Genomic DNA, 13,462 nt, shown 5'->3' on the forward strand with positions numbered 1-13,462 from the left:
TCAGGAAAAATAAGCAATTTTTAAAAATTCTCTGTAACTGAATTAAAAGAGAATTTCAGTGGTATGTCGGTATAGCTATCAGTGAGAATAGAGTATTTCCTTGAAAATATTTAGTGGTACAAGTTAGGCTGTCGTACTGAGTTGTGGACATAGACAGTAGCTGTGCCCTAAGAAGAGCTTAATTTTCATTACTTCACATTTCTGAAAAAAAAATCAAGTATTTACTTTTTAAATTGAATGTATGGACACACCAGTACCTGTGACTGTGCTCCTTGTGGGTGGCTGAATTGCAGTATTGGAATGACCTTGCCAGCTTTCATATTGGAGCTGCTGGTGATAATGGTCATTAATTTTTGCAAACAGAAAAGGTTGCTCCTTCGCCTCCCTCTCTGAAAGTGATCGCTAATTTGCTGTCTGATGTGCTTTGCCTCACTTAAGATTGCTCAATAGAGCAATTCCTTCAGAATTAAAGTAGCAAGGTTTGAGCTTGACCCTGGTTACAAGTGAAGCTGCTTCTTCAGGTGACTTCAATTTTTAACATCTGAGTAAAGAGAAACTTAACATTACCTGTAATAATGGTATAGACAAGGCCAAGCTGTGATTTAGACAAACTGATTTGGATGTTTTCTATTAAACTCTACTACATTTTTCTCAGCTCTGAGATGATTTAGATCTGTTCCACTTATCTATTCATTGCCTTCTGTATGTTTTGACAAATGAGTCTCTTGTGTCTTTCTCGAGGAAAAAGAAAGCTGTAGACTTGCTCTGAAGAGCCCTGCTGTTGGAAGAGAAAAGGCAGTCTCACTGGAAAAATTCAAGACAGGACAGAAAAGAGATATTTCTAATAGCTTTTAAGGGTAAATTTTCTTAATTTCATGATGGTTTCCATCAAGACAAGGTTTTTTACTTTTATACGGGGACATTAAGGAATGGTTTGAGATTCAGAAGATACGAGTTCAGTTTGCAAGCTGTCCTTGAGAATTTCAGCGTGATCTGGGGTAAATCATTCAGTCCTCTTACGGTTCAGGCTCTCAAATTAAAAGGGAAAAAAAGGCAACCAAAAAAATCCCAAACAAACAAAAGAGAGGCAGTCTGTTCTCTTCTGGTTTGTTTTTTGTACGTGAATCTTGATGACTTCACACAGTCCTGACTTCTGCAGCCTTCTGTCTGCTGATGCTTTAGACAGCTGTGGAAATACTGTGTGTAAATGGCCCAAGAGTCATGGCAACTTTCTGAGCGGCTGATTGTTGCACCTGTGGTTTTAGGTACCAGAGGGAGTGTGCTGTCAAAGGGACAGGTCCATTGTTCCATTTGGTCAGGGAGCAGGTACCATTTAGACTGAGGATGTGCATTCAGAAGGGTTTTGGTTCATTGAGATTTTTCCTAGGACACTCTTGAATGTTCTGTTGCTTGCCTTTTGATAATATGGGAATAGGATGTTCAATGTCACAGGCAGGAAGTGCAGTAATTCCTCTTTTATATGGATGTGAGAGATGCTTGGTAGGTTTTTATTTTTGTCATAGTGCAAATGTCTCGTACATAGCAGATAAAGGAGTGAACAAAACCGCAGTGTATTGCTTTGGCTCCTTAGCACTCAGGATGTTTTCCTGAATTTCAGTTTGAACATGGCTCTTGCCCATGCTGAAGGAAAATCAGACTTTGCAGTCAATACCTGTAAAACTTTCACAAGCATTGTTAGGCAAGGTCTCAGCTTGTGTCATGGATTCTTTTACCCTTAGGATTTAGCAATTGGAAATAATAGAATAAGGATTAAGTAATGAAATTTGATTGCCTAAATTTGTTAGGGGAGAGGAGATACCTTCTTATAAGCATTATTGAGCAGTTCTATTGTAACAGATTTTTAGGATAAAAATACCCCGTTTATTCTGCAGTGAGAAGTGTTTGTTTTGTTTGTGTCTGGGGAAAAAAGTCACACTGTGACTTCTACCTGGTATGTGCTGGGGAGCTACTGAAAGCACCATTTCATCTGGCCATGACAAGTGATACAGCTGTTCATGCCAGTGAGAACCACAGGTAGGAATTATCTCAGCTGAGGCCAAGTCTTCTGCTCTAGTAGAATACAGGATTACCTCTTCAAAGGGTGGAAAAACTACAGTTTCAGAGATATTTCAGATCCTCACAACAGAGTTATAGAAAAACAAATATTTTTATGTTATTCTCTTTTTACTATATTTTTTTTAATGTTACAGGAATCATTTACAGCACGTTCTCCTGAAGTAGTATCTGGGGATTTTTTTTCTACTGAAGAATGTAAGACTTTCTGTCACTTCTGTTCAGAGAGCCTTGTCTTTCCTAGGCTTGTTTCACTCTGAAATGAATGTCTGGTAGCATTTACTAATTGGTTGAGTTCCAGAAAGTGAAGGAGAACAATTTGCAAAAAGCATGCTGATTTTATGCCTCTGTTATGTTATAATCAGAGTTGTTCAAATTTGTAAGTCTTGAAAGGTAGAACTTTGTACGACAAGGAGTACAGAAAGCTTCCAAGAGTTGCATAGAGGTACTGACACTGATATTGGGACTGTACTTACTTTAAGTTAATATCTTTACTCAGTTTAGTGTGTGTGTGTATAATAATTACTGCAGGCTTCTTGTAATTGTTCCTAAATTTGGAAAATCTATGGATTTTTCTTGAACTGGCTTCAGAAATCTTCAAGAATATTATGGCTGAGATGCAGTTGGAACTTGATATGCAGCTGTATAAAAATGTGACACTTTAGCCACAGACACATTCCTTGCTCGATTAACAACACCAGATTACTTTAATCTTTATTCGTTATGTATTTCTACTTGACATATTTATCTCCTAATTCTGCCTATTCCAGATTTATTACTTTTGGATTTTTCCAAAAGTAGGTATCTTGCTGGTATCTGTGCTAAGCAAAGGATGACTTTGATCACTTGCTCTCCATGATTTCCACATTGTGTCTTCCTCCTCAGTCAGAGAAGAAAGACTGTTGTCAGATATTAATCAATATTGACAGTCCCCACTCTTACAGGGATTTTGGAGTGGTTTTGTTAGGCTGTGCCTGTGTTTGAAGCCACAGTCCACTGAAAAATATCTACCAGGACTTGGGTATGGAATAGACGTGCTCACACTGATCATTGAGTCATTAGCTTAATGATCTTCATAAGTTTGGCTTGGGTTAATGGCACCCTTGTAGGACGATGCAGTGTGTAGAGCTTCTGAAATTGAAAACAAACAGATATTTTGCTACTTTGTACTTGTGAAATTTGCTTTATGCTCCTTCCTGCAAATTATCAGGAAACAGAATGGCTGCTATCAAGTTTAGTACAAACAAGTACTGAAAAGAATTAGTGGTTATCCCTGCTGTGTGTGTGCATTTTCAGATTAAAATACAGTGATTTTATTCCTTAATCTTAGTGTTTGATGGGCATCTGAAAGAGTAAGTGATTTCAGTCTCCTTTAAAGCTTCTCACAGCTGGATGTCCTAGCATGTTGCAAACAGAAGCCACCAGCCAGGTCTTCAGCAAATTGTGGTGTCTGTGGAAGTGGTTTTGTAACGACTGGTGCAGTCCTTAAAATATATTGTGCACAGTTACCCTCCTTACATTCTTTAATGACAATCTATTTTTAATAAAGCTATTTAGCTTGGTTAATTAGAGCTAGTCATAAATCTCTTAGTCTCCTGATTAATCTTAGGAAATATCTTAAACCACATCAATGGAAAATGAGGCTGTAAATTAGCTACACATATTTTGAATTTTTATTGGCATTATACTTACTAGAAAGGTCTTTTGAAGAATACAGCAGCTTTGCCTCTGGGTGCAACTCATGGAGCTAATGTCCCATGGAAAACAGGGATGGAAAACAGGGACTGAAAACAAATAGGCCATGGAAAAATGGAAAATAACCCATGCCAGTGATCTCTCTGTGGGGTTTGATATAAATCTTCCTTCCCAGTTCTAGTTCTGTGTTTTATGTCAGGCCAGTTATCTTAAATAATAGGAATATAATTTGAAAAGAGCTAATTATTAGAGTTCAATTGTTCTGCCTGCAGTCAGCTTTAACAATATGTATCAAAATTAATAAAATCGGGACAACAGCGATGTTAAAAAATTATGAAAATTGAATAGAAGAGAAAAAACGGAGTGGAAAAATAAGATAAATTTGGTATTTCAGAATAGTAATATAAATATTCTTCACTGTGTGGAGTTATGCAGCATTTCTGAGAATAAATAATTTTGGTTTTCTGCAGGATTCAGAGTTCCCTGTTGATCCTGAAGGGACCCCATCCTTTGAGGGTGCTAAAGAACACGCTCCACCCCAGAAATCTGGGCAGTATCAACTGAGCAGCGTTTTGAAGGTGCACGACTTTGCAGTGAGCTGGTAGGAACCATGAGCAGTACATGAATTTCATTATGGACGTGTGGAGTTTTATTTTTCAACAGGTCATTGAGAAGAGCTTACTGTGAGCAAATGTCTGAAAAATTACCAGCAGCAGTCAGGGGGACATCCTCACTGAAGGATGTGAAAGTGGAAAAACTGATCATGAAATGCAGTGGGAGCGTAAACAGAGTAAAACACCTGGGCAGAACCGTTTACAGATTGAGATTCATCTTTTATGTAGGAAGGCTGGGATTTGGTTAGTAGGTATAAAACCAGAAACCAGAGATGACTGTAAATTCAGGTTCCAGGAAACTGAATTGCAGTGCTGAATATTTTTGCAATTTGTATTTGATTACAGTTCATTCCCCTGGGTCAAAAATCAGAAGAGTTTAAATTTAGATTGGCTTGTAAGCAATGACATTTCAGGGCTTTTTAATTGCAGCTGAGGAAGAATGAACCTAAAAATAATTAATTAATTAAAAAAAAAAAAAAAAAAAAAAAAAAAAAAAAAAAAAACCATTAAAAGTTCATAGCAAAGTCCTGACAATTCTGGCACATTGACTATAGTTTAAAATTAATTAAAAATATATATCTTTATGCATTTAACACTTACAGTGCAAAGGTCACATACACTTGCTTTTGGTGACTGCCCACATTTTGCAGTAAATAACCACAGTGCTGTGAGCTTTGGCCTCCATGGACAGCATTCTGCTTAGTCTCCTGCATGCTCAGGTTTGGGTTTCTGCCTGGTTTGCCCAACTTTCTCCCAAATTCCACTGTCATATTGGCCTAAGCAGGAAAGTGAGTTTGCAGCTGATGTCTCTGTGCTGCTACTCAGAGGAGGCTACAGCAAATCTGAAGGACACCAGGTTCAAGAATAGTGAGTGTTTAAAAAAGTACAAACCAGAAAGAAGACCAGTCTGGAGAAGGAAGACACTCCCACTTTGGGCAGGAGTTTTGGTGAATCAGGTGGAATCCAGCTGTGACCCTGCCAGGCTGCAGCAGCACAAGCTGTTGCTGTATCTCTGGTGTAGTCCAGGCTCAAGATATCATTTCCTGGTTACTGTTTGCCTTGTTAAAGTTCTGCCTTTACCTGTAGAGGAAGCCAGGTTTCATCTGCAAAGTACTTCTGAATATTGTTACAAACTACTTGTGATTCTGAAAGTATTTAATATGTAATTGAAAGTATTAGAAGCTCTGGTCTAGTGAGGGAAGGAGGTCTCTAACAAAGTTTTTCCATTATTTTGTAGCTGAACAACAGCAGGTAAATATGGTCATGAAAGACGTATTTCTTGTTTTCTTTCTCGTTCTTGAATTATATTTTGATATCATTTCGGTAGCTTCTTATATCCAGTGCTTCTAGTTGTTGTTAGCAGAGATACTTAATATGCTGAGAAATTCTCAATATTTTTTGCAATTCATGACTGGATATCACACCTTAAGGATACAGTGCCACTTCAGCAAGCAATTTTCTAAAATAAAAATAAATTGGATGTCTTTAAACTTATTTGATAACACTTTAGACTTGCTTGGAGGAACAACAACTATACTGAAAGAAACCTGCCAGAGAGGATGTGTATTTAATTTTATATACTGGAAATATGATGTTGACTTCCATGTAAAAATGCTCCTTTAAAGAAAATGAGGGTCTGGGATAAAGCTCTGAAATTAACTGAAATGCTTCTTTTAAAAATGTGGAAATATAAAATCATGTAAAGAACAAAGGAATTTTAAGGTGTGCTTGAAAAAAAGTAAACTAAGCAACTGAAATTTTCATTTGCTTAAAAAAAGTCTCTGTGTACATTGGGAGGAAGGGCATTGTTTCTACACATTCATCTATGTCTGAAAAAAACACTTAAAGCATATTTCAATTAAGAACAAGTTTTTTTCTTATCTGAATACTGCTTCTTAAAATCAGCTTTTTTAAGTGATGGAAAAGAGAGACTGTCTTGTTTTTCTTGTTAGTGCTGCAGGCTCCATGGTAGCCTGCTTTACCTTTTTTGACAGTATTTCTTACAGTATTTTTAAACACCCAGCTCAATTTAAAACAAATTTGACGGAGGAATAACAGACTCAGGAAGTCCTGTGTGTTCCAAGAGAACAGATCTCTGTTGAAGAAAGGGTCACTTCCAGGATCCTTTTGGCTGTAGGTGAATGAGAGCTCAGGGAAAAAAGAATTTGCAAATTTGGGGTGGGGAAAGAGCTGCAAATGGAGCTCATACCTTATTAGATGCTATAGAATCCAATCCCAAGGCACACAGGTAATGCACGCAGAGCTCGGGTTTTTAGTTTGATACAGCAGCTGTGCAGTTCTGAATCTAGTTTTCCAGGAGGTTATTAAATGCATAAATCAAGATTTTTCAGAGAGGAATGACTTGGATCAAATTATCTGTGTAGGGAATTAAATAAAAACAGCTCATCTAAAGAAATTCCCATCTAAAGAAGTTCACTAAATGTATTTCTAGTAATTATAATTGTCTATCTGATTTTACAGACACAAGGGGAAATTAATATGCACTGGATGAAAACTAATTTTTTCTTTTAGTTAATAGGATAGATGGAAAACATTCTGTTGACTTATGAGACCAGATTTTTCTCACCAGAACCAGTATATCAAAAGGAGAGAACAGAATCTGGTTTGTGTATGGGTATTACTGGGTTCTTGTACACTTCTGTAGAAACTGGAGCGCCTGCAAATCCGAATTCACAGTTTGCACAAGCTCACATGCATTAGTTCTTCAGCCCTTCATCAGTATTCATTGAATTGCCTGTTAGTGAAAGAGGAGGAAAAAGTCCCTTGGGAAACCGTGTTTATTTGCTGCTAAGCTGAATGATTCCCACTTCTCAAATCATCACATAGGCATTCCTTTTCTGCATTAAATTCACGTTGCTCTGGTGTCCTTGTAAATACCCTGGTGAATCTTACTGTGCCTACAGGAAGCACTGTAATAAGATCTACAGTGGCTAAAGGATCTTCCTTAATCTTACTCGTCCACTTTCTCCTCACTTGCTTTCTGCATCTTTGCTGTAACCTTTTATATCCTTTCCCGCAGAAATACCTCTGCAGTCACCACATGCAATGCTACATCTGTCATGGTTTATCTTGTCTTCCCTTGGGAAATGAAAGGTGCCCACACAAACACTATTCAGTGCAGTTTTAGTATTTAGCACAGCGTTGGAAACCAGGAGAATGCCAGGTATTATGGTGGAGAGATGATTACCCAAGAGGGAGCTGAAAAGATAAGCAGTAATCATCTTGGCTTTTTTGGTAATTTTTTAAGATGTCATGGTTTTGTCCTCCTTCCTTCCTTCTCATGCCTCACACAGAGGTTACAGTCCTCCATTCAAATCTTATTTCCTGTTTATCTTTGGCAGTCACTGCTTTGATGCACTTACAGTCAGAATTACCATAGAATTTGTAAATATATGGCCTAATAGAGGTGCCAGGAGATGTTTGCATGCGATATTAGGAGAAAATTCTTCACTGACAGGGTGGGCAGGCGCTGGCACAGCTGCCCAGGGCAGTGGTGGAACCGCAGGAAGTGTCCCTGGAAGTGTTCAGGAGTGTAGATGTGGCAGTTGGGGACATGATGAACCACAGTGGAGATGTGTTGGACTTGCTGATCTTTAGAGGTCTTTTCCAACCTTAGAGATTCTGTGATTCTGTTTTAAACTGATCTTTTTCCTACTAAGTGTACCTGCACAAATAGGAGATGCATACCTTAATTCTTGTTTACGTGTAACCTGATGTTCTCAAGTCCTTTATCCTTGTTTGGTAGTTTGTAAAAGAAAAAGCTAGAAAATTGCTAATGCTCTGCCTAGGCACAGTAAAAATAGGAAAGTGGAGATAACAGTAAAGAAAAGCAAATACAAAATGTTCAGTGATTGTCTCGCATTTCTTGATTGGTCCAGTAAAAGATAACTTTTCAATAGGGTCTAATTCATCATTGTATCTTACTGTGCTAGCTTCTCCAATCTTTTTATCAGTGGATTGTCAAGAAGACTTAAAAAACTTATCTCCTTGGGAGCCATGCAAATTGACTTGTGACTTAAAATTGTGTCGCTGAAATGAAAGGTACAATCTTGAGACGGAGGTAGGAAAGTTCTGCAGAACCCTGCACTCTTTTCCTCTTCAGTTCACATTTAACACTTTTTCTCCTTAGCAGCTGAGCGTATGCATGCACACAGATGCATATCCACAACACACAAAGGATCCAGCTATGCAGGGAGAAGAATCCTTTGAGTGTTGACATGAGGAAGTTCTTTTGGCATAGATCATAGCCTGAAGTTTGCTGTAAAGTGAGTGGTATTGGTGTGCACTGCCTTTCAGAGTTCCAAGTTTTCCATTTAGTTGGTAAGGTGGTGAGGCACAGGGAGTTAGGCAGAGTGTGAAGAACAAGGTGTTTTGTTCTGTTGATCAGATTTGACACCTGCTCTGTCCTGTGTTGTGGCTCTTTCTAGACATTACTCCCTGTGGGCTTGACATTTCTAAATCTGAAGGGATTTTAGCCTGCTAGCAGTGCTGTTTCCCGAGGGAAAAGTTGTTGAGAAAGCCTCTTAAAATAATCTTGGCAAAACCACTATCCTTTTCCCAAAACAATCTTTTTTCAGGTGGTGTTTTGCTGTTTCTCTAGTTTCACCAATGGGATTAGGTGTCGTTCCTATTCACCAATTATGTGAAGTCCTGGAACACTCCATAAAAGGTGGTAAGAATTGGACAATAAAGCATTCTATACTCTTTGCCTTCTAAAATACTTGGGAGTCTTTCGTCTTTCTTTCGTGTCCTACAGCGACAGTGCCGTGTTTTCTTTTTCATTCCCAAACTTTGGCTTTCTTAGAGTTACTTGTGGGAAGAGCAGGACATTGACATTGTGTTGTGTGCAAACAAAGTAGCAAAAGTAGCACAGATGATTTTTAAGCAAACATCTTGGTAGTTCTTTTTGTTGCTGCTCCTATTTGCCAGGAGCTCTGCAGTAACATCTCGGAGCAGCTTTGTCGTGGTCTGTCTTGTCACTGCCCTTGATATCCTTCTCTGTGATGCCCGTAGAGTTCTGAGAACAGTCACCCTGCTGGTTTGCTGAGACTGCTGCCTGTCAGGCTGACAAATGTTGTCTCCCTTTTTTCTGTGTTCTGCCCATTTGTTCCCAGCTCTCTGTTGCCTTAGAGCTGGGGAAGTAATGTCATTTTCTTCTGTCTCTGAACAATGCCAAGCAAAATGGGGTCTGTCTCCCAAGAGGTGATCAGTCATATGAATCTTTGTGTCCTTGTGTAACACAACGTAGGAAAGAGGATTCAAAGTCTAAAATTCATGAGGAAATTTCCTGTTGAAGAGTTTACTGTGTTAAAAAAAAAAAATCTTTACTAATTATTTAAACCCCCTTCTTGCCTCCTAGGGAATTAGAAAAGATTATTTTTATTAAATCACATTTTTCCATTAACAGTAAAACTTTTTAATTGTGCTATCATGTGCTGATTTCTTGCATGAGCAGCCAGAGTGAATTGGAGATTTGCATTAGCAACATGAGCTGCTGCTTAATTTTCCTACAGAAATTATACCTGTTTTTAAAGGAATATGATGTACAGGCACCTCTCATATGAGGAAAGTCAGAGAGAGCTGGGGCTGCTCAGCCAGGAGAAAAGAAGGTTCAGGAGCAGGTTTCGTCCATCAGTGTGCACAAATATTGAAGGGGGGTGCCAGTAAACACACACATTAGTGTGTATAAATTAAATCTAATAATACTCACAAGAATATATGTGCTATTAATTTTCACATCTGCTGAAGAAGTGGAGACAGTGAGGTGCAGGATTGGATTTTTATGTGTGCTGAAGTATTCAAATACCCAATTTGGCCTCTTTTGAAATAATCAAATTCTATGTCTTTTCAAAACCAAAAGCAATATGAGTGGAAGCTTGGGTTAATCTTTATCTTCTTGTATATACGACAAGAAATTCCTTATTCTAATGTTTTATTTTCATCTCTCCATTCGATCAGCCTTTGAATATATTTGAAGAAGCTAGTGTTAAAAATGATTAAATGTAAAATTAACAAGTCACTTAGTGCATTTTCCATGACACAAGGGACAAAACCCGGCAGCTCAGCTTGGATCACTCTGACAGATCAGTCTGTACACTTGCAGTAGGGGTTTTTCATGACGTTTTAAACATTTAACTTCCCCAGATAAACCTGTCAGGTATTTTAGCATCAAATTAATGTTGTTAATATTTTTTTTAATCTCTCTCTTTGCCATGTAAAAAATTAAAATACTTTGCTTTTAAAAATTCTTGCATTAATTCCTTTTTTCCCCCCATGACTGGCCTTTATGAGTAGTATGAATGTGTGTTTAAACTGCACATGAAGTTCTTACCCTTCTGCAAAGAACAAGTTACAAATAACCCCAAAGCCTGCAAGTGTGGGTTCACTACAGATCACTTACGGAGGTTGGGAGGAATTCACTGTGTGTGTGCCCTGCCAGCCTCGTGCATGTCCCTATGTCCCCAGCAGTCCTGTGAGACAGCATCATCCTCTTGTGAAATCATCCCTTCAAGATTGCCCCAGTGGAAGATGCAGGAATTAAATTCATGTCTTCTGGGTCACAGTTCAGTGCTTTCACCCTCGATGTCAGAGTATCACTTGTTTTCTATACAAATTAAGTTAATTTCTGTCTGCATTAAGGCTCGTGTTGGAACGGAGAGATTGTTTCACGGGTTTATTGTACAGGCTCTGCAACAGCTTGGACACAGTTTATGTGAGGGAGCACTCAAGAGGAAAATGTCAGATGTAGTTTAGCTCCCTGTAATGCAGCTTAATAGAGAGGAAAAGTGAGCTCTGTGAATAATCAGTGAGAACTGTGTGGCTCACACTTGGAGAAGCTCTGGGAGGCCTTTCTGCCTGGATTCTTGGCTCCAGACCTCTCACCCTCCTTTGGAGCTTTCCCATCTAATACAGCAATAAGAAGGGAAGTGAATGGTTCCCTTGGCTCCACCTTTCCCTCTTCCCCCACAGGGTAAGTGTTCCTTCCTGTTCATCTCTAAACCTTTGGGCTGTCAGAGTCTTTAGAAGCCTTTTTGTTTCTCATTAGCTCTGTCTGCAGCTCTGACCACAAGGGATGGTTCCTGAGGGAAGGCCTTGGCTGTGGCTGGAACAGGCACTTTGAAACCATAGCAGCAATAATCTGAAGGATAATCTCAAGACGTGTTCTGGTTTTACGGTGCACACATGGAAAGAGCGGGGTATCTCTTTAATTTTATTAGTGAACAAGCATCTTTACCGGAAAAAAAGGACAATTTTTAAGCAGGGTCAACAGAGGGAAAGCACATAATACATTTTCTTCTTACTTGCTATCTTCATAGTCATTGAGCAGATTTTGCAGAAGAAATACTTGTTTGCAAAATAAAAAAAAAAAAAAAAAAAAAACAAACAAAAAAAGATTGTAAGGAGATACAGTTGTAACTTTATTGAGGCTCTGGTGTATTCTCCTTAGAGGGAAAGGCGTGATGCCTGGCTGCCCTGCTAAATTGCTTGGCTTTTTCTTGTTTCTCCCAATAGTTTGTGGACAGAAAAGGGCTGAATAGATTGGGTTGGTCATTTTCTGATATGTATTTAACTGAAAGCAATCAGAGCCCTTGGTGATCTGACTGTTCTGGACTCCAAATGCACTAAAACCTCAATATTTAATGGATGTGAGCAATGCTCTCAGGGTGGGGTTCTTGGGGTGCCCTGGGCAGGGCCAGGAGCTAAAATGGAGAATCCTGGTGGGTCTCTTCCATCTCAGGATATTCCATAATTCTGGAATTCTATATTGAACAGACATAATATATCAATAATGAAAGAAATGGTTTTTACACTTGTCACATGGGCTGGTACACTAACCAAAGACAGTTTGAAAATAACTTAGCTTATAAATATATCCCATAAAGTGTGAGCAGTGTTGAGATTTTTTTGAAATGGAGTATATTTGTGGGCTTTAAAAAGATACTAATTAGCATGAAGGAATTCTTATAATGGGATTTTTTTTTTTTAGGAAAAATGCTAAACTTTAGGATTTCTAGAAGGTGATTAATATATGTCACAACACTTCTTTCAGTTTGATACAATTCTAAATAATTATTCACAAAAAGATCCTCACTGAAGTTGCAATACTGAATTTTTCTATTAATTTAAAAGCATTTACTATTTTATTATATATTTAACACCCATTCAGAACTACTATTTGTCAAGAAACAAATACTTTCTTTAGGATGGTTAGAAGTTTTGTTTTGATTTCATACAGCACTTTTTACATTTTCTAGTACTTGACAATTATTTTTTTTCCATGTAAAGCACTACATATCTTTGGGGAAAATGAAGTTTTGAAAAACTAGAGTTTGTAAGCAGTCACAGCAAGATGTGTGTACAATAGATGAGTGGTTTATTTTCTGGGAAAGTGAGAAGCATTGTGGAGTGGTTTTGCTGAGAAACCAGAGAGTGTTCAGGACTATTATGGTAGAAAGTAAGGAAGAGGAACATGATAAAAACATAAGATAAGGCCAAATTAAAAATATATTCTAAATAGAAGTAACTTATATAAATACAAGAATAATGCATAATGTCCAAAAATCATCTGAAGGAATGTACCGGGTTGCTATTGCTGTGTTTTAATGAGGCATTTTACTTGCCAAAGCATTTAATACATTGCAATTAATACCATTAAGCACTTTTCATTCTTTGGTCCTACCCTGTAGAAATTGCAAACTGATTTATTCATGCTTGTCGTTTTCCCTTATTCTCAGTCTGCCCTGTTATAAGTTGTGCATGTATTACAAACCTGCTGTACTAATGATTCTTTATTGGCTGGGGTAACAGAAACTAGAATCACCCTGCCACTCATTTGTAGACCAGTTCCATGACTCAAATGTAAAATCACTGTAGGTTTAGGGTATTTATGGTTGCAGTGATTTAGAGGTACAGCACTAACACATAAATGTGGCAGTTTCCATTTGTGCAGCTCTATTTCCTAATCCCTGTGGCTTGGGAAATCTTGTATCAGTGCTTTGTCTTACAGGATGTTAATAGCTGTAGTTATTCTTCTTTTTTTTAAGTCTTCTGTCGATTTT

The 13,462-nt window shown here is 38.1% G+C and overlaps 1 protein-coding gene across 11 annotated transcripts in view; it reads left to right on the forward strand.

Moving 5' to 3' along the window:
• Window positions 1-13,462, forward strand: part of SPAG16 (sperm associated antigen 16) — a 373,943-nt gene that overhangs the window by 47,553 nt on the left and 312,928 nt on the right. For all 11 annotated transcript variants that reach the window (XR_005701600.2, XM_040069138.2, XM_040069137.2 and 8 more), the window contains one exon: window positions 4,239-4,369. Coding sequence is in view for 10 of the 11 variants with exons in the window: in XM_040069138.2 (XP_039925072.1) it covers window positions 4,239-4,369 (131 nt within the window). In the remaining variant the exon portion in view is untranslated. The remainder of the gene's footprint in view (window positions 1-4,238; window positions 4,370-13,462) is intronic.

The sequence above is a fragment of the Hirundo rustica genome, chromosome 7 (genome assembly GCF_015227805.2).
Source record: "Hirundo rustica isolate bHirRus1 chromosome 7, bHirRus1.pri.v3, whole genome shotgun sequence".
Classification (NCBI taxonomy): Eukaryota; Metazoa; Chordata; class Aves; order Passeriformes; family Hirundinidae; genus Hirundo; species Hirundo rustica.